This window comes from Salmo trutta, chromosome 16 (assembly GCF_901001165.1).
Source record: "Salmo trutta chromosome 16, fSalTru1.1, whole genome shotgun sequence".
Taxonomy (NCBI): domain Eukaryota; kingdom Metazoa; phylum Chordata; class Actinopteri; order Salmoniformes; family Salmonidae; genus Salmo; species Salmo trutta.
This window is the reverse complement of record NC_042972.1, coordinates 53,786,127-53,807,156: the sequence shown is the minus strand read 5'-3', so window position 1 is coordinate 53,807,156 and position 21,030 is coordinate 53,786,127. Positions and strand designations below refer to the sequence as shown.

Sequence of the window (21,030 nt, the reverse complement as noted above, 5' to 3'; positions counted from 1 at the left end):
GGTAGAGAAATTTACATTCAATTCTCTGGCAACAGCTCTGTTGGACATTCCTGCAGTCAGCTTGCCAATTGCACACTCCCTCAAAACTTGAGACATCTGTGGCATTTGTGTTGTGTGACAAAACTGCACATTTTAGAGTGGACTTTTATTGTCACAGCCCAAGGTGCACCTGTGTAATGATCATGCTGTTTAATCAGCTTCTTGATATGCCACACCTGTCAGGTGGATGGATTATCTTGGCAAAGGAGAAATGCTCACTAACAGGGGTAAAACACATATTAAAAGATCCCAGAAATGTTCCATACTCACAAAAACTTTATTTCTCCCAAAACAATTGCACACATTTTATTGTGTGAAATTTTTGGCACAGATGTTGTTGTGTTACAAAGTGGGATAAAACATTTTTGAACAAATGTTGCGGCAATTTTTTTGGGAGAAATAAGCTTTTTGTAAGTTTGGAAAATTTCTGGGATATTTTATTTTGGCTAATGAAACATGGGCCTTTACATGTTGCGTTTATAGTTTTGTTCAGTGTAATATCTATGTTGAATTCATTTCCTAAGATGGTTGGACATGTGAAGTAGAGTAAAGTACTAACTACATTCAAGATTTTTTTTACATCAGAATAACTATTTTCAAGTGTCCTTTTCTAACCACCTGAATAATTTTTCAAACTGACGTACAGTCTATTTCCCCATGAAATTTCACTTAATCTGTACAGAATCTTCCAGATTAAACAGGAAGCTGTCATGGACACTCAGACACCCATATACATTGAACTAAGATCAGATGCCGTTGTACTAACAGGGTTGAGAAATTACTTTGTGTTATGTGTGTTACACACACACACACATACACACAGAATGTGTGTGCTTAGGTAAACAAGGCTGCCCTAGTATAAATATGACCTGCAGTCAATGGAACTGGAATTCCTTCACACACTCTCACTCTCCCTCTGTCACACCCACAGCAGGTACATTGTCACTGATAGCATTAGTTAGCCTTAGTGTGCTTTTGGGCTGCGCCTTTTAAGTCTGCTGAGTGATCCAGCAGAGTCTAGTAGGCAGCCTCAGGCCCCCAGGTAGAGGATTCTTCATCAGTCTTCTGGGTTACTTATAGGCCTGCTTTTCCTACCTGCTGTCTGCCTGCTTGCCTGCCTGGCGCATCTCCTGGCCCATCATAAAACACCAGACACCTGCAGACTGACAGAAGAGACTGGAATCTGAGCTAACTGGACTAGAGGTAATCATCACCACTAGTCTACCTTACACCTGTTGGGGTCCTGTATTGTCTACACTCAGCACCAGTCTCAGCCCTGCCTGAGACCACCCAGAGGCCAGCACACCTTGGCCCAGGTAAGGAGTCGGACAGGTAGTCAGGATGTACTTTTTGTGGAGTCTGTGTGTATGGGCAAAAAAGCCACAGAATTGTCTCCAAGTTGTGTTCTTATCAGTAATTTATCAGGTGCTGTTCGCTCTGCATTGGTCTTAATTGAACGTTTCTGAAAGAAAATTACATTGAAGTTATCTTATGGGGTAAAGGTATATGGGGTTACATCTTATGCAGATGCAGCTCTTATGCTGATAAAATATTCCAATTTCCTGTCATACAGCACGATGTGGTATTTCATTTTATTGTATTTTATTCAACATCAAGGTATTAGAGAATCTGTATGCCCCAACTGTGCAACTTTGCACCTGTCTGAGGACTTCTGATGTTTGTCAATCAATTTCAAATCAAATCAAATTGTATTAGTCACATGCCCCGAATACAACAGGTATTCGGGTAATTTCACCTTACAGTGAAATGCTTACTTACGAAAAAAATTCAGATATAAGAATAAGAAATAAAAGTAACAAGTAATTAAAGAGCAGCAGTAAAATAACAATAGCGAGACTATATACAGGCGGGTACAGGTACAGAGTCAATGTGCGGGGGCACCGGTTAGTTGAGGTAATATGTACATATAGGTAGAGTTATTAAAGTGACTATGCATAGATGATAACAACAGAGAGTAGCAGCGGTGTAAAAGAGGGCGGGGGGGGGGGGCAATGCAAATAGTCTGGGTAGCCATTTGATTAGGTGTCCAGGAGTCTTATGGCTTGGGGGTAGAAGCTGTTTAGAAGCCTCTTGGACCTAGACTTGGCGCTCCGGTACCGCTTGCCGTGCGGTAGCAGAGAGGACAGTCTATGACTAGGGTGGCTGGTGTCTTTGACAATTTTTAGGGCCTTCCTCTGACACCGCCTGGTATAGAGGTCCTGGGTGGCAGGAATCTTGGCCCCAGTGATGTACTGGGCCGTTCGCACTACCCTCTGTAGTGCCTTGCGGTCGGAGGCCGTGCAGTTGCCATAGAGGTTGTTGTCCTGGCACCACATGGCCAGGTCTCTGACCTCCTCCATACAGGCTATCTCGTCGTTGTCGGTGATCAGGCCTACCACTGTTGTGTCATCGGCAAATTTAATGATGGTGTTGGAGTCGTGCCTGGCCGTGCAGTCATGAGTGAACAGGGAGTACAGGGAATAAAGGAGGGGACTGATCACAAATGTGACCACAGACCAATTTATCTGCCATTACATGAAAGGTATCTTGCCAATTATAGATAGTGAAGGAATCCCTGAGGTAATAAAAACGAGAAATATGGCATTATCCAAAATTCTCCCCTGGTGGATGACCAGAATGGCATAGGTGCCTGATGGATTTACAGTGCCTTCAGAATGTATTCACACCCCTTGACTCTTTCCACATTTTGTTGTGTTACAAAGTGGGATTAAAATTGATTATATTTTGATTTTTTTGTCAACGATCTACACAAAATACTTTAACTTCCAAGTGGAAGAAACATTCTAACATTTATAAAAAATACAGGAAAAATAAAACACCAGTGTATCTTGATTAGATAAGTATTCAACCCCCTGAGTCAATACATGTTAGAGTCACCTTTGGCAGCGATGACAGCTGTGAGTCTTTCTGGGTAAATCTAAGAGCTTTCCACACCTGGAATGCGCAATATTTGCCCGTTATTCTTTTCAAAATTCTTTAAGCTCTGTCAAATTGGTTGTTGATCATTACTAGACAACCATTTTCAGGTCTTGCCATAGAGTTTCAAGCAGATTTAAGTCCAAACTGTAACTCGGCCACCCAGGAACAATCACTGTCTCCAGTGTAGATTTGGCCTTGTGTTTTAGGCTATTGTCCTGCTGAAAGGTGAATTAATCTACCAGCAGACTGAACCAGGTTTTCCTCTGGGATTTTGCCTGTGCTTAGCTCCATTCCGTTTATTTTTTATCTTGAGAAACTCCCCAGTCCTTAACGATTTCAAGCATCCCCATAACATGATGCAGCCACCACTATGCTTGAAGATATGGAGAGTGGTACTCAGTAATCTGTTGTATTGGATTTGCACCAAATTTAAGACTTTGTATTCAGGACAAAAAGTGAATTGCTTTACCACATTGTTTGCAGTACTACTTTAGTGCCTTGTTGCAAACAGGTATGGGAATATTTTGATTCTGTACAGACTTCCTTCTTTTCACTCTGTCAATTAGGTTAGTATTGTGAAGTAACTACATCCTCAGTTTTCCCCTATCACAGCCATTACACCCTGCAACTGTTTTAAAGTCACAATTTGCGTCTTGGTGAAATCCCTGAGCAGTTTCCTTCCTCTCCGGCAACTGAGTTAGGAAGGACGCTTGAATCTTTGACGTGACTGGGTGTATTGATACACGAACCAAAGTGTAGTTAATGACTTCACTATGCTCAAAGGGATATTCAATGTTTGTTTTTTTTTACCCATTTTTTACCCATCTTCTTTGCGAGGTATTGAAAAAAACCTCCCTGGTATTTGTGGTTGAATCTGTGTTTGAAATTCACTGCTCGACCGAGGGACCTTACAGATAATTGTATGTGTGGGGTACAGAGATGGGGTAATCATTAAAAAATCATGTTAAACACCATTATTGCACACAGAGTGAGTCCATGCCACTTATTATGTGACTTCTTAGAACTTCTTCGGGATCAGTGTCCCTTCCACGGGACGGTTGAGCTAACGTAGGCTAATGCGATTAGCATGAGGTTGTAAGTAATACTTATTGACTCAAGATATTTCAGATTAAATATTTTTATAAACTTGTAAAAAATGTAGACAAAAGCATAATTCCACTTTGATATTATGTGGTAGTGTGTGTAGGCCAGTGACAAAAAAAATCTCAATTTAATCCATTTTAAATTCAGGCTGTAACACAACAAAATGTGGAAATGGTCAAGGGGTGTGAATACTTTCTGAAGGCACTGTACATTTTACAGAAAAGTAACAATGGTTTGGTTTGGCTGCTACCCAAACCATAACACCACAGCACTTGAGTATGTAGCAACGGCCTCTTCATAGATAGGAAATATTAAGGGTACAGGTGTTCAATAGCACTAGACACTCAAAATGTGCGTGTGTAGTGCTGTAAGGATAATATTCTGTCAAGATTGAGTGTTATGTGAGCATTTGGAAAAGGTAAAAAGTATGGTGTGCCGAGTAGCCTAATCGGACAAAACAAGTATCTTAACAGATATGGGCAATGATCTGAGTATTTTTTGTTATTAGCCTATCCGTGATCGGAAAAAGTAAGTTTCGGTTGCCAGACCCGGCGCGGATCTTTCAATGAAATGCAAGGTGCTACGTGGTCTAAATAACTCAACTGGTTAGTTTGGCTGTCTGTAAATAGAAGGGCGGGCTGTATGTTGATTTAGCTGCTCTGATTGGATAGAGCAAAGCTGTATTTCTAAATCCACTCGATTCGCTTCATATTTTCACCTAACCACTTCTCCTTGCATGTTTCGGTCAGATAATTTCTTGACGCTTCCTGCTACTATGATAAATCAAATGGGTAGGACGTTTGCTCAAGCTATCAATGTGCATTGTACTGTATCTAACGAAAGCGGGGCGAGGGTACGGAGAAAAGATTAAACGTGGATGCGCATTCTGAATGAGTGACATCAAACTGCTTGCTGAAAATTGAGGACACAAATACACACACCCCTCCACGCGCTGCTCATAATCTGCAGTTTATTTCGCAGAGAGATTGGTATTTTGCCAACATATATTTTAGGCATATTAAAACACTTTTGTTTTCTGATCACAAGTATCATCCGATCTGACTATTAACTGTCAATTACTAATAGTCCTACGATTATGAATACCAGTATTTTCAGGTTATCACACCCCTATAGGTAACTGTAGTCACCCACTCAAAAGGGTGTTCCTCTCTGAAGAACCTGGCCTGATGCCAATGCACCTGCATTACAGGTGAAAATGGTCCCATGTTACAACAACTGCAAAATAGCGTGGCACACAAAGAAACCGTTCACTAAGGTCATGTCTACACTTGACACTTACACACGGCTTCCGCTATCAGAATACAAAGAACGCATTGAAAAGACGGGTCTAGACGCACAAAAGTCACTTTGTGGTCTGATTGTGTTCAGAGCTGGCTGACCACTTCATGAGGCTGTCAGGTATGCATTGTGTGCGTTTTTCTTCTCAGTCTGGACACAATCGGGAAGCACATACAGTGGATGACGTCATCAGCACTCTTCCCACTAGGCTGCAGAAAACGGTGTTTTGGGACCGAAAGGCACCTTTTTCATTACAACAATGGAGGAAATACGTTCCTAGAATTGTTTGGCTAGAGTTATGCTAACCCGTTTGCAATCCCTTTAGCATTGCTTGTTAGCTTGCTACAGAGGTCAGCTGGCTAGTTTACATGTTTTAAATGTTTTTATTTAACCTTTAACTAGGCAAGTCAGTTAAGAACAAATTCTTACTTATAATGACAGCCTACACCGGCCAAACCCTACATGGCTCTGACCTCTATTGGACTTCCTGGTTAAATAACAAATGAGAGGTCTGAGAGTTTAAAGGGGCTGTAATATTTTTCTCAGTAAGGCTACATCCTTGTGAGAACAGTAGGCGTTGCTGGGTATTATTGATCTTCCCAGCACTCTCATATTAAGCTAGTATCCTCATCCTCTTTTCTTCCACTTGTTGATTCCAGGGACATTACCAAGACCTGTCTTTCGGGGCTTTAGCCCAAATGATTTTTGTGTCAGCCACTAATCTTTTGCACTGCTGCGATGGTGTAAAGTTGTGGTTATGTGAAACTCCCAAAGTCATATAACTGTTATAGTGCTGTCGGTAAACCGCAGAGGGATGTTCCACCACTTCTCAGAATGGTGTGATGTCTCACAAGATCACTTAATGATTACTTACATTTAAATTTTAGTCATTTAGCAGACACTCTTATCCAGAGCAACTTACAGTAGTGAATGCATACATTTTTTTCTCCGTACTGGTCACCCGTGGGAATTGAACCCACGACCCTGGCGTTGCAAACACCATGCTCTAGCAACTGAGCCACACGGGAGTCACCCATGAATGCTTAGTATTCTAAATCACGAACCGAATGTAATAGCATAGATAATGTTAGGCCACAGTTAGACCAAAAACACCACATAATTTCTCGTGACAATTTAGGACGATTGTGCTGAAATGTCTGAAAAATAAAACGACGTGAACTCAACAGCACCCACCATAGGCTTAATACGCCTTGATTGAAACCAAATACAGGTGTCTGTGTTTAACTCCATGTGATCTAAAATTATATTAAACAGTAGTTAGACCACTTAGCCTACGTCATTCATTACAACAATGGAGGAAATACTGTTCCTAGAATTGTTTGACTAGAGTTACGCTAACCTAACTGTGGCTCAGTTGCTAGAGCATGGTGTTTGCAACACCAGGGTTGTGGGTTCGATTCCCACGGGGGACCAGTACACAGATGAAATGTATGCATTCACTTTTGTAAGTTGCTCTGGATAAGAGCGTCTGCTAAGTGACTAAAATGTAATTCAAGAAGATCGAAATGCATATTCCCATAAGACTGATTGGGATCAAATGGTTGGCATGCATGCAGAATGGACGTTTCACCCGTAAAACATGAATAACTATCGTTCACGATTGACAGTGATTTAATAAGACATTTTTATTTCAAATGAATTGAGCCGCTTATGTGTATGCATAGGCAATCTTAGAATTTGGATGATATGCAATAGGCTACATGTTCCTACAAACTTTCATTCAGAAATGATGGCGAAATATTAATAGAAAATTGAGCTATGGCACTACACCACTGGTTATAATAAATGTAAAGCAATTGCCATGTGTGGTCAACTGATCATTTCAGCGCTGTTTTGATTGGGACAGCGTCATTGCTCAACTTTGAGACAAGCATGGGAACTGGTCTTGATAAATCAATCATTGTCCAATTTTCTTTTTTTCACTGAATTTGACATCTTTCTTATTAGCCTTATGGACATTGAAACTGTGCTACAGTGGTCAAACAAGTCATAAGGTCTACATCATTTCTATAACAATATAGCTGAAACTACTATAAGCTTCATTGACTTAGCCTACTGAATTTATTATCTTGTAATTGTAGGCTCCTCGCTGATCAGATTATTTTAATATTATTGTAACAGTAGGCCTACCTATGCAATAACCTCACATGGGGTTACTGGCCACCATCCATGGAAGAACACATAGCTGCAGGAAGAGGTGCTGGAAGTGCTGCAGATCCATTGAAATACATTTGCCAATTTATATAATTACTCCTGTCTGTACAGAAATACATGAAATCATTCAAAATATTACACCAGAGAGCATAATTTATCCACAGAGGATCAATAGCTTATTTTAAAAAATTGCTGTGAATTGTATTTTGTCACATCATGAGCTCATAGGCCTACAGTCAGGAATCCGGCAATTAGACAGTCCATGTGACAAATATCAGCTGATTGTTGAGTTGTGGCTGCCAATATGGCTGTCAATGAACAGCAGGCAGCAGCTAGAATGTATTTTGCAATATTTCGTAATACAATTGCGGGGAAAATCTACTTGGATAAGATAGTGCCACTGGAAAGTTGGTGGACTGTAATTTCTACCGCATATTGTAGGCCTACAATCTGTGTATCCATTATTTTCATTGGCCTATGCTATTGGTTGCAATTAAGACATGGGTTGTTCATTTTATTTATCTCAGTATGTCAATGTCAGAGTTTCTTGTCATTTTGGTCAATTGTGTGGTATACAAAAAATATACCTGTAATGTCTCCAGTCATGTAAAATGGCGTAGAATTGCAGGAAATGTAAGCCCCTGGTCTTCAGGGCTGTGCCCCGAATGTTATGAAACTCTGGTGTATTACCTGGATGGTTCTAAGTTTCCCATGAAAAATAATAACTAAGAATCCCTGAGGCTTGTCTAAGGCATAGATTCTATCAGATCATGTGTTAACCGGCGATAGCTGACACCCGCATAGTTGATGTTTTGTAGATGTAACTACATTGGAGCTGTCAAATCGGTGTCACCAGTCGCACCTGTGTTTGAAGTTCAGAACGAGAAAGTGTAGGCTATATAGAAATAATTACACTCAGGGCCTCCCGAGTGGTGGAGCGATCCAAGGCACTGCATCACAGTGTTGCAGCGTCACTACAGCCTGGGGTTCGATCCCAGGCTCTGTTACAACCGGCTGTGACCCAGAGTCCCATAGGGTGGTGCACAATTGGCCCAGCGTCGTCTGGGTTTGGGGAGGGTTTGGTCGGGGGGGGCTTTATTTGGCTCATTGTGCTCTAGTGACTCCTTGTGGCAGGCTGGGAGCCTGCAGGCTGACAGCGGTCGTCAGTTGAATGGTGTTTCCTCCGACACATTGGTGCAGCTGGTTTCCGGCTCAAGCGGGCGGGCGTTAAGAAGCGCGGCTTGGCGGGTCATGTTTTGGAGGATGCATTACTCGACCTTCGCCATCTCCCGAGCCCGTTGGGGAGTTGCAGCGATGAGACAAGATCGCAATTGGATATCACGAAAAAGGGGATACAAAAGAAATATTTCCAACAGCCTAATGGAGGTGTAGATAATCCTACATCTCAGTTTAGTGTCGTGTTCAAACTTTGAACTTGTAAACAAGGCTGCATGGGATTTCTCATAATGCGAGTCCTTGCAGCCAATGGCAATGCCCACTTTAGGTTTAATGCCAGGAGCCTCTTGTGGATTTGACAGCTGTCGCATCCGCATTGCGGATGTCGACTAAAGCGGATCTGATTGAATAGAGCCCCAAAATCTCTCTTTAAACCATACACACACAGCAAACAGTCACACCTGACTATATACACTTCTTTAACTCCAAAATCAAACAAGGGAGCCCTTTCTTTGGAAGTGCACAGGGAGAGGACTCAACAAGTGAAATCTGGTGACTGTTGTGTCTCCCTATATCCATTACTGATGCACTCTTTTGTTTCAAGAGTTGTTTTAAAGAAGATATAGCAGTCAGGGTATTCAACTCCTGTTCCTGAAAAATTCTGTAGCACCTATGTTACCCCTTGGCAGTGTTATCAGAAAGCACAGCATTGATTTTCACTGCTACGCAGACGATACACAACTTTCCATTTCTTTGTCACCATAGGATTTTAGCTCCACGGATCAATTATTAGACTGTATTAGTGATTTAAATACGTGGATGGCTCACAACTTCCTCCAGCTAAATCAAGACAAGACCGATGTACTTATTGTTGGAGCCAAAGCACAGAGAGGGAATATAGCCGCACATTTCAATTCACGGGCAATAAAAATAAAAGACCAGGTAAAAAAACCTAGGTGTTATTTTAGATTCTGACCACAAATTTGAATCACACATTAGGAATGTGACCAAAAAAGCATTTTACCACCTGAGGAACATTGGCATGGTGCTGCCGTTTCATTTCTCAGTCTGATACAGAGAGACTCATCCATGCTTTTATTACAAGCAGGCTTGATACAGAGAATGTCAAAAAATATAAGAAAGTGGTTAAATGTTTACCAGGGAGGATGGCTGCCTTCATGGCTATAGTTCATCTGACTGTGTGTCTATGTCAAGTGTGTGCGTACTGGTAGCGAAGTCAGGTGCAGGAGAACAGAGATTTGTGAACAGGCGCACACTTTATTGAGGCAAAAGAAAGAGCCAGAGCCAGACTTTCCACCATGGTAGCACCAACAGAAACCCCACCACACCTCCCCGAGCACTCTCGCGACCACCCCGTGAGAGCCCTCTGTTGCCAGGAAATGGTGGGGTTATGACGAGCCAACCAGGGAAGGCCTAGTACCACGGGAAATGCAGGAGAGTCAATGAGAAAGAGACTGATTCTCTCCTCGTGACCCTTCTGCGTCTCCATGGCCAGGGAGATGGTGGCTTCCCTGATTAGCCCGGACCCTAATGGTCGACTATTCAGAGCGTGAACCGGGAAAGGTCTATCCACAGGAAGAATGGGGATCCCTAAACTAAGAGCTAACGCTCTGTTGATAAAATTCCCAGCTGCGTCTGAATCGACTTGCGCCTTATGCTGGGAATGCGGGGAGAACTCAGGGAAACAAACAGGTACAAACAGGTGGACAACAGAGGACTCTGGATGAGAGTGGTGCAGACTCACCTGGGGTGACGTCAGAGTGCCCTGCCTGCTGCCTCGACTCCCAGAGGGACCAACCCGGCACCAACCGGCAGTGTGTCCTCTGCGGCCACAGATGGTGCACGTGAAGGCCCCTCCTCTAGCCTCCCTATGCGCAGCCACTCCCAACTCCATGGGCACCAGAGCAGGAGTGCTGGGAGATGGAACTGACAGAGCCCCCTCAGGACGTCCACGGATGACCAGCAGCTTATCCAACCGGATGGACAGATCCACCAGTTGGTCAAAGGTGATGGTGGCATCCCTGCAGGCCAACTCCCATCGGACGTCCTCACGCAGGCTGCATCGATAGTGGTCGATGAGGGCCCTGTCATTCCATCCTGCTCCGGCGGCCAAGGTCCGGAACTCCAGCGCGAAATCCTATGTGCTCCTCGTCCCCTCCCTCAAATGGAATAGTCGTTCCCCCTGAACTCCTCGAAGTGGTCCAACGCCGCGTCTTCCTCTTCTCCCCACACGGCGTTTGCACACTCCAGAGCTTTCCCCGAGAGGCATGAGACAAGGGCGGATACTCTCTCCCTTCCTGAGGGAGCTGGGTGAACGGTGGTCAGGTATAGGTCCAGTTGTAAAAGGAACTCCTGGCACTGTGCGGCCGTCCCATCATTCTCCCTGGGAAGGGAGAGACGCATCCCACTGGCGCTGGATCCGGGCGGAACGGGTAGAGGTAACCCCGGTTGCACTGGTCGAGGCGCTGGAGAGACTTCCTGTCTCTCCCAGCGGTCCATGGTCTGGACAACGCAATCCATCATGGCACCGAGATGATGTAGCATTGCCGCGTGTAGCTGGACGCGCTCCTCGACTCCTCTGACCGGGGTACCTGCTCCTGCTGACTCCATGGTAGGCGAAAGATTCTGTCAAGTGTGTGCGTACTGGTAGCGAAGTTAGGTGCAGGAGAGCAGAGATTTGTGAACAGGCGCACACTTTATTGAGGCAAAAGTGCAAAACGCGCAAAACAGTCACAAGAATTATGTTTAACAATAAACATCTTCGTGAAATACCACGGAAAAAACAAACCAGTCTGGCGCGTCAACAAATAACACGTAACACAAACAATCTTTCACAAAGACATGATGGGGAACAGAGGAATAAATATATGGAGATTGATTGGGGAATGAAAAGCAGGTGTGCATGGAACAAGACAAAACAAATGGATACATGAAAAATGGAGCGGAGATGGCTAGAAAGCCAGTGACATCGACTGACGAACGCCGCCCGAACAAGGAGAGGAGCCGACTTCGGCGGAAGTCGTGACAGTCTAAGGCCTGGCTAGCAAATGGAGCGAAGCCTAATTCTCCTGAAACGAATATCACCGTCTTGACCAAACTCATTTAGAGATCAGTCAGGCCCTTAATCCTTCCCCTGGGGAGCATGTTTGTGCCTCTTTCTCCCGTCCCCTCCGCTTTTGGAAAAAGCTAATATGGCTAAATTTGCCGGGCTAATGGGCTTAGCGCAAGCTGTTACAGAGGAGAGTGGACACACAGCAGGCTGGCCGGTACACCGCCTGGCGCTTTTTAATCTGACTCCTGATGAAGAGAAGAGACATTGGGTTATCCCCAGACCCTTAGCGGGAAATTGAGAGATAAAAGGAGGAATGGGGAGGGGGATAGACTGGGGGTTTGGAGACGTGGAGAATAGAGAGAGAGAGAGAGAGGAGAGCTCTTTTGGAGAGGATAACTTAATTTCCTTTAGGGTTAATAGGACTGGTACAGTCTGTCAACTGTGTTCCCGCAAGGATCATTGTGGTAATGCTAAAGTAGCCTTATCCTCACCCCAAGGAATATTCAATGTCTGATCAGTTCAATCAGTTTCTTAGTTTCTTTGAAAAACAACCATATAACAAGTGGAACAATTGATCAACATAAATATAGATGGTTTGGATTGCGGTTGCTGGGTGTGGTACAATAGTGTTATAGCTGTTTTATGAATACAGTGGCTTACAGTCTCTCTGGGCAAACAAACCATGTCTCTCCTTGAACATGTGCTGTGCGAAAGCAGGCGTCTTTTACCACGGCACAACTACTGATAACCCCTGTCTCTATGACAGCTAAGTTTCTTCCCATCTACCACCTGTGGCAGCAGGTAGCCAGGTACACTGTGAGCCATAAGTGAGGTCATCCTGAGATTACACCGGTCAGTGGTACAGCTGACAACCTCTGATGTTGACTTAGGATGCCACTCTGATGCCAGTTGTATTGCAGCTGTGTGGAAAGTTTCTAAGGCAAGGCGTTTTTCCTGTTCAGGTCACATGGTGAGGAATAACTTTGGGCTGCTTTACATGAGGCAGGACAAAACCATTGAAACCAGAGCGTACGTAAACAGAGTGATGTGACACAAGAAGTACAACTTCCTCCAAATTCTTATGGAACTGTTCCTTAGCAGACAACAACACTGGCCCACCGTCATACTACATTTGAGGTGTCTTCTCCTCCACATGAACTTTCTTTCATTTGATTAAAAATTCCAGCTGACAGTGGAGCCAGAGGGCTGCGGAGACGGCACCTTGAAAGGAAAAGGCAGGCGGTCGTACCGCTTTAGGCCTCAATACAAGTCACCTACCCCCAAGTCACCACCCATTCTGGGCCACTGACCCACAAGTAAGAGACTCAGTGCAATCCATTTTGCCCCATGCCTGCCCTGCTGGTTCTGTGCACTCTCTAAAGGGTCATTCCCCCTGTATCTTCACTTGACTCGGGACACATTTAAAGAGCCTCTGCAAACATGCTCTCACCTCAGTTTCTGTTCTGTTCACCGTGCATCACTCTGGAGGAGTCACACCCGCAGTCCCTCTGATGGACTTTCTTAACATTCTGAAACTGTTGCACGTTTAGCAGCCGGAGCTTTGGGCGCGAAGGTATAGTTTCTTGAAGGTACTGTGATTTTGATTTACTGCAAGAACATAATCTACTGTATAATCATTTTTTTTAAAATAATACTTCAAAGTCGAATTTCAGTAATTCCAAGAGGTTATTACGATTTGGCTATCTGGATGTTCATGTAGGTCACTGGTTACACTTTCTTTACAGGGTTTTCAGTGAAATAATGATTCATGTTTTCCAGTCTTACATCAAACTGAATTGGATGTGAAAGAGAACTAGAGCGTGATTCTGCTCGTTCCCACACAAATGAAGAAACACTTGTTTACTCTGGGTCAACAAGTTGGCTATGGGAAGTTGTCAGATGATTATCCACATAGCACACAGGTGTTGCAGGATCATACCAAGTTTGATGACAAACTGATGGTTTTCATTATTCCGTCATGAACTGTATGAATGTGGTCAATGCCCTGTGTCTGCACTAGTGGTGGAAAAAGTACTCAATTGTCATACTTGAGTATAGGTAAAGATAACTTGATATAAAATGACTCAAGTAAAAGTGAAAGTCATCCAGTAAAATACTACTTGAGTAAAAGTAAAGAAGTATTTGGTTTAAATATATTTAAGTATCAACAGTAAATGGAATTGCTAAAATGTACTTAAGTATCAAAAGTAAAAGTACAAATAATTACAAGTTCCTTATATTAAGCAAACCAGACGGCACAATTTTTTACAATTATTTTTATTGACGGATAGCCAGGGGCACACTCTATCACTCAGACATAATTTACAAACAAAGCATTTGTGTTTACCTAGTCTGCCAGATCAGAGGCAGTAGAGATTACCAGGGATGTTCTCTTGATAAGTGTGTGAATTGGACCATTTCCTGTCAAAATGTAACGAGTACTTTTGGGTGTATCGGAAAATGTATGGACTAAAAAGTCATTTTCTTTAGGAATGTAGTGAAGTAAAAGTAAAAGTTGCTAAAAATATGAATAGTAAAGTGAAGTACAGATACCCCAAAACACTACTTAAGTAGTACTTTAAAGTATTTTTACTTAAGTACTTTACACCACTGATCTCCACACACACAATATATTAACATATCAAATAGGAGATACTGTTGGTACTATCACATTCTTGACATTGGTAAATCTTTATGACTATTGTAAACTAAATATCCATTCTTCTTCCCTCACAAGGAGGCATCAGCCATGTCGAGTCCAGGGGAGAGTCTATCATCAGAGGGCAGCAGCCCATTGTTTCCGTCCCGCCTAGGTCTGCCTGAAAGCCCCTTGGGAGACAGGACAGTTGCAGAGGCTGATATGGCCTGGGAGATGGAGGACACCAAGCCCTGCATGGAGGCTCTTGAGCATCGCGGTCTTCCGGGCCTCCACTTGTCCTGCTTCGACATGCTCTTCACCGAGGACTCCACCTGGCTGGTGAAGGTGACCGAGGCCTCCTCGGGTCAGACTTGTCCCGTGCCTCTCCCCATAACCAAGACCGAGCACCGTGAGGAGCCTGAGCAGTGCCCCGTCATCGACAGCCAGGCCCTGGGGCTCTCCCCGGGGCTGGATGGCCAGGAGGAGGAGCGGTCCCTGGAACAGGTCCAAAGCATGGTGGTCGGGGAGGTGCTGAAGGACATCGAGACGGCCTGCAAGCTGCTCAACATCATCCCAGGTAGGTACTGTTACAGTAGTAAATGGCCACTCTCGTGCTAGAATTAGTAGTTAGTAGAATAGACATTCCTGTTTAAAGATATGTTTTGTGGTGGGTACCGATTCCATGTAGGATTAATTGATCCTTGTCACATCAGCGTTCTGTGCCTTTCATATTTTGGAAAGGGAAAGGGGGATACCTAGTCAACTGAATGCGTTCAACTGAAACGTGTCTTCCTCTGAATCAGATAGGTGCGGGGGGGGGGGGGGGGCTGCCGTAATTGGCATCCATGTCTTCGTCGCCCGGGGAACAGTGGGTTAACTGCCTTGCTCAGGGGCAGAACGACAGATTTTTACCTTGTCACCTTTCGGTTACTGGCCCAATGCTCTAACCACTAGGCTTGATGAGCCATAGTCAGTGGACTGAGGAACTTTACACTTTTTCCTAATTCTTCATCTATGGCTGCCACTACTGCGTGATCCTGTCTCCCTTCCACGAGCATGAAAAACACCAGAGCCATTCATTCTAGCCTATTCATGCATACTGTCCAATCAGGTGTTGACACAAGGTATTGATATACTGATTCAGAGCAGACACATCTGCAGAATCCGCCTGCCGCTAGACGATAATGAGATGGATGACAGCTCTTAATGATGAACTATGTCTCGCTGACGCAAGTCATGCTTGTTTGCTCCAGGATCTGTATAATCCCAACCTTTGCATGTGTTTAACAAATACCCAACAGGACTTAGTGGGAACAACGGTACTGCTTGCCTGCCAACAGCCGTGTACACAGTGCATGGGTGAGGTCTGTTCAACTGGCAAAGCAAACAGCAGGTCAAGGGCATACAGTACTGTGTGTACTGTAAGATGTCTTCTGTCAGTCACACCCTTTCATCACAGAGACCCTACTTCTTCTCCTCTTGCTGCTACCGCTGTATCCAAAATGTGGTCTCGTGGTGCGTTTCAACTGATGAAAATGATTGTAGAGTACACAACAGAACAGTACACCACCTTAGGCAAACCACCATTTCGCCCTAGGCCACGCCTGCGATTAGAGTTCACCCAGAGCGAAGCTCGCAGAGAAAAGACTAGGCAAATAAACACTTTATGGTGAAGACAGTAATTGGCCTCTGATTGACAGCATTTGATTGCACTCTATGTGTGTGTGTGTGTGTGAGACCAGAGATAAACTGATTCTGCAGTATGGGGACCACACATATCTAGGGTCTCCACTGTGTTCATGGTTGTTTTGGTAACCCTCTATCCTGAATAGATCCCTCCCTATTGCAGGCCAACAGACATGCAGTAGACATTTACCGTAAATGTTACTGCTAGTTTGCTAATAATTTGTTCAACATCAATAGATGTATAGGGGACTATCCAAAATAAAGTGTTATTGCTACCATTCTTATCTGTTATCCCCAGACCCCATAGAGTGGAGCTCGGGGAACGTCCAGAAGTGGTTGCTGTGGACAGAGCACCTGTATAGACTGCCTCAGGCCGGCAAGGCCTTCCAGGAGCTCACTGGGAAAGACCTGTGTGCCATGAGTGAAGAGGACTTCAGGCAAAGGTCCCCTCAGTGTGGAGACACCCTGCACGCCCACCTGGACATCTGGAAGTCAGGTGTGTTATAATAGCTGTATGACTGGCAGGGCCCTAGCCTTTTGGGGGCCCTAAGGTTATACCCATGTTAATATGATATATGAGTGAGAATGACTAACAAAATCAATTGGGGACCCCTGAAGGTCAGGTCCCCTAAACACATGCTCTGCGTTCCTGGTCGGTATTCAGCCATGATTATTACAAATGTTTTTTGCGGGGTCCCTAAGCGACCACTTTTGTTGCTTATGCCTGGGGCTGGCCCTGATGACAGGTTTAGACAGACATTCTGCACATACTGTAGTTTACTACTGTTTTCTCCTCAGGATAATGAAGCTTTTATCATTCCGTTCAAACAATACAACAATACATCTTTCTCTCTTTCTCTCCCTTCTTTCCCTCTCTACAGCTGCCTGGATGAAAGAGAGGTGTTCCGTGGGAGACAGCAAAATCACAGGTACGTTTAGCCTCCTCTTTATTAGCTTTGTTAGGAAAGAAAGTGACATGAATCTCATTTCTCGAGGGCCAGAGTGCTCTTGGCCCTTGTGAAGGAGTAGTGGCAGTTGTGTGGGTAATAGCTCCTAAGAAGAAGACCAGAGGGTCATGTATAGTGCAGCTTTGTTAGAAAATATGTGTGTGTGGGGGGGGGGCAGTGTGCGCGCACGCGCGTGTTCATAGCTCATCCCTCTGTGCAGGCGGAGAGGAGCTGTGGTTGGAGGCAGACTCGTCATGCTCAGGCCAGCCCATCCACCTGTGGCAGTTCCTCAGAGAGCTGCTCCTCAAACCCCACAACTACGGACGCTGTATCCGCTGGCTCAACAAGGAGAAAGGTGAGCAGGACAGGCTGTGTGACTTCTAAGAACTGATGGGTTGAGTTCAGAAGCATTTAAAAAAAAGACAGAGAATGACAATTTAATGCAGTGATAAAGTAATCCATATCTAATCTCACTCTGCTGTCTGTCAGGTATTTTCAAAATCGAGGACTCTGCTCACGTGGCGAGACTCTGGGGACTGAGGAAGAACCGTCCAGCGATGAACTACGACAAGCTGAGCCGCTCCATACGGCAGTACTACAAGAAGGGCATCATCCGCAAGCCTGATGTCTCCCAGAGACTGGTCTATCAGTTTGTCCACCCAGTATGAGGGGACGGAGGAGGACAGAGGTCTCCAAAGAAAGGGCCACACGATCACACCTTGCACTTGTACATTACACCAACACCAAGCTGAAAAGGGGTGAAACTAACAAGCATGCACTGACCAACCCCTGTAAGTACACATAGCCTTTGCCAGCCTTTGCCAGTAAGTGTCAGCAGTCAAAGCTGGCAAAATAATTTTTCGCTTTTTTTAATGCAGAGAAGAAACTTGAGACTAAAATGAAAGTGCTTTTTCTCTGGGCTGATTCCTCTTAAAAACCACAAAACAACAAAGAAAGAAAAAAAAACCTTTGAACTGCCTTTTTCATTTGCACGATCTGCCTGTCCTTTTTTCCTATTATATCATTTAATCAATAACCCGTATCTTAAAAGACAGCATTTGATTGGCGTCAAACATAAGGAAGAGAAATTCCCATTGCCCACAGTTATACCTTTAACATTATGTACCTGCTGTGTCCCTGTGTGTAGGACGAAGAACAGTCTGCGTGTGCTTGATTATCAGAGCCTGTTCTACTCATTCCTCTGGGAATGTGGTTAGGAGTTTTGCTTCAGCTAGGGCTCAGCTCTGGCTCTGGCTGTCATCCAGAGAGGAAAACAGCTCACTCTTTTTTTTAATTATTCACATGGCACACTTCGGAACTCTCCCGAAAGGCTTTTACAATAGAGCATTTCGCTGAACCTGAATGGGAGTGCAGCAACAACCCCCTCATAATAAACTCATATAGTTAAAGTCTGTAACTGCCTGGTAAAAGCCGTTGGTTTTCCACCCTGCCATAGAAAACATCTAGAAAGCACCAGACCACTGTATATTACCATGTTATGTGTCATATGTTCTGCACCTTTTGCTTGCGTCTAATTGTAATATCTATATCAAAAACTGTATCCTCCACCATCTTCCCTATTGCAATACAGGTTCAATTCTTGAAAACAAGCAGCATTACTAATTACTAACTAATTGATCATTACCAATTCTGTTGAATTCTATGAAGTATACAATAAAAAAATGAGGGTTCCTCGAGGGGTTTTTGGTAAGGGTCCTGGTTCTATGTGGAACCATAATGACCCAAAGAACCCATTGAGCCCTTCAATGGTTCTTTGAGGTTCAAAACATTTAAATGTAGCAGCAGCAGCTCATTCAAAAATGTTGGGACTTGGCTTGCTCACAGCTCCTTCTGTGCAACCGTGAGTGAGTGTCCTTCCAGTTGATCTAATCTGTTGTGTTACGCTATTACATGTTATGTATGACTATGGCCAGTGACAGTGTCTTGTGAAAGACTCACGTATGGTCTTGTGTCAATTGAGAACGGTTGACTAAGTCAATAGGTCTCAATTCTCTCCTCAGGGACCCCCAGCTGTTCCAGAGCTACCACACCTGATTTAACTTGTTAATAAACACAATAATAAAAACGATTGCATTTTAACAGTATATTATGGCTTTTAAACCAGAATAAAAACCCATGAATGGTTCTACAAAGAACCATTGAGATTGAGAAAGGTTCTTTATAGAACCAGTCTCCATGAAGGTTCTATATCGAAACCATAAAAAAGGGTTCTATATTGCCCAAAAAAGGGATGTGACCATAGCGTAACCCTTTTTTGGTGCTATATAGAACCTTTTTTTTATGCTTCTTTATAAAACATTAGGAACGGGTTATTTATAGCACCAGACAGGCTCCATTTAGAACCTTATGAGCATGGTTCTTTATAAAAAAAAGTTCCAGATAAATGGGTTGGCTGACAACTTCACGAAAATGATGAGCACGCATCGATGAGGTCAGCTACCAGCAATGACAAGAAGCTGCCATGTGGGGAATCGTAGTTGGCTGACTTCAGCTCGTGTCTTGTTGACCCCATGCATTATTACGATCCCAAGTGAACTCTTATCAAGTTACAGTATCTGCTTTACCTTGGTGCCTTGTATAGTTCCAGCTAACTGGATATATTCGTCTGAGCATACAATCCAGTCTAAACTAAAGCCTCATTCACACCTTGTGCTATCTAACATGAGGCCTTCATAATCTGATCAAGATGATTCAATCACTATCTGATTAAGGTCTGTTAAGTCTGCAAATGGTAATACAATGTATCTCTTATACAGGGGCACAACTTTGGTTTTAGAAGTGGGGGGGACATAACCTGGTGGGGGGTCTGGAGGTCCTCCCTCAGAATTTATGGGCATCTAAAGCTCATTTCCTGCATTTCCACAAAATCTAATGTGACCCTTTTGGGGTCACTTATATTGAAAATAAGAATAGAATATGTTTCTAAATACTTCTACATGAATGTGGATACTACCATGATTATGGATAATCCTGAATAAATAGTGAATAAAGTTATAGAAACACAACCAAAACAAACAGAAAATGTATCCAACAAATGTGTAGAGTAACAACCTTGATGTAGTCATTGTGTGCTATAAATGTGGGACCAAATACTTAACTTTTTACTACTTTACAAGCAAATTTGTCACTAATACTGGGATAAAAATAACATTTAGCCAGCCTTCACAAGAGCATAACATATTGAAGTATGTCCCCTTTTATGTTTTACACCTCCAGCAGAGGAAAGACATTTCTGAGTGCATGTTATTTAGTTACACTGGCATAGGGTACGTTCTATGTAGTGTCAGTAGTGTCTCCCAGGTCTTCCTCACATTTTTGTTTGACATGTTTTGTGTCATCGGGAAAAGCCTCTATCAACCCTTGATGCAGTTTGGAAATCAACTTTAGAGGTTTGTCGGACTGCCTTAAAATAGTTTCCATCTGTGAAGCTTCTGGCTTGTCCGGTGTTTGTTGCACAGAGACAATAAAGTGTTGCATCTGCAAAAGTTCACCTCAGCGCCGTTACAGACTGGTCTCCCCTGGTTGCCTGACCCTGCTGAGAGCCATGTCACCATCTGATCCTGCACAGATAAGGCATGACAAATATTTATCTAGGCCTACCCATCAACTCAAGATGGAACCTTGTATCCATTCACTGATTGTTATAATACACTGCAAAATTCACCTGAGCTCTGTAGGCTGGTCTTCCCTGGCTGTCTGACCCTGATCCGACAGCTGTCACCATCTAATCCTGCTAAGAGATGATGAGCATAGTGTTGTGTGCTGACCGTGCACCATCACTGTGAAGCCTGTAGAGCTGTTTATACCGTGTCAGTGTGAAAAGTAGGGAGTCAGCTAGGGAAACTGACAGATCAATAAGGCTACATTGCTATACTGACTGTGATTGGGGCCAAAATTATATCTAACTTTAGCCAACTTTTGACTAGCTCCAA

The 21,030-nt window shown here is 43.7% G+C and overlaps 1 protein-coding gene across 2 annotated transcripts; it reads left to right on the top strand.

Moving 5' to 3' along the window:
* The first annotated feature begins 908 nt into the window (after nucleotides 1-908).
* On the top strand, nucleotides 909-19,166 carry LOC115151032 (SAM pointed domain-containing Ets transcription factor). 2 transcript variants are annotated; one of them, XM_029694950.1, is made up of 6 exons: nucleotides 909-1,242; nucleotides 14,544-15,021; nucleotides 16,429-16,626; nucleotides 17,012-17,059; nucleotides 17,298-17,432; nucleotides 17,567-19,166. In XM_029694950.1, the coding sequence occupies exons 2-6, from the start codon at nucleotides 14,556-14,558 to the stop codon at nucleotides 17,743-17,745; spliced, it is 1,026 nt and encodes a 341-aa protein (XP_029550810.1). In that variant the 5' UTR covers nucleotides 909-1,242; nucleotides 14,544-14,555; the 3' UTR covers nucleotides 17,746-19,166. The 2 variants fall into 2 exon arrangements, with proteins under 2 accessions (XP_029550810.1, XP_029550809.1); XM_029694949.1 differs by having other exon boundaries at nucleotides 944-1,355.
* The last annotated feature ends 1,864 nt before the right edge of the window (nucleotides 19,167-21,030 follow it).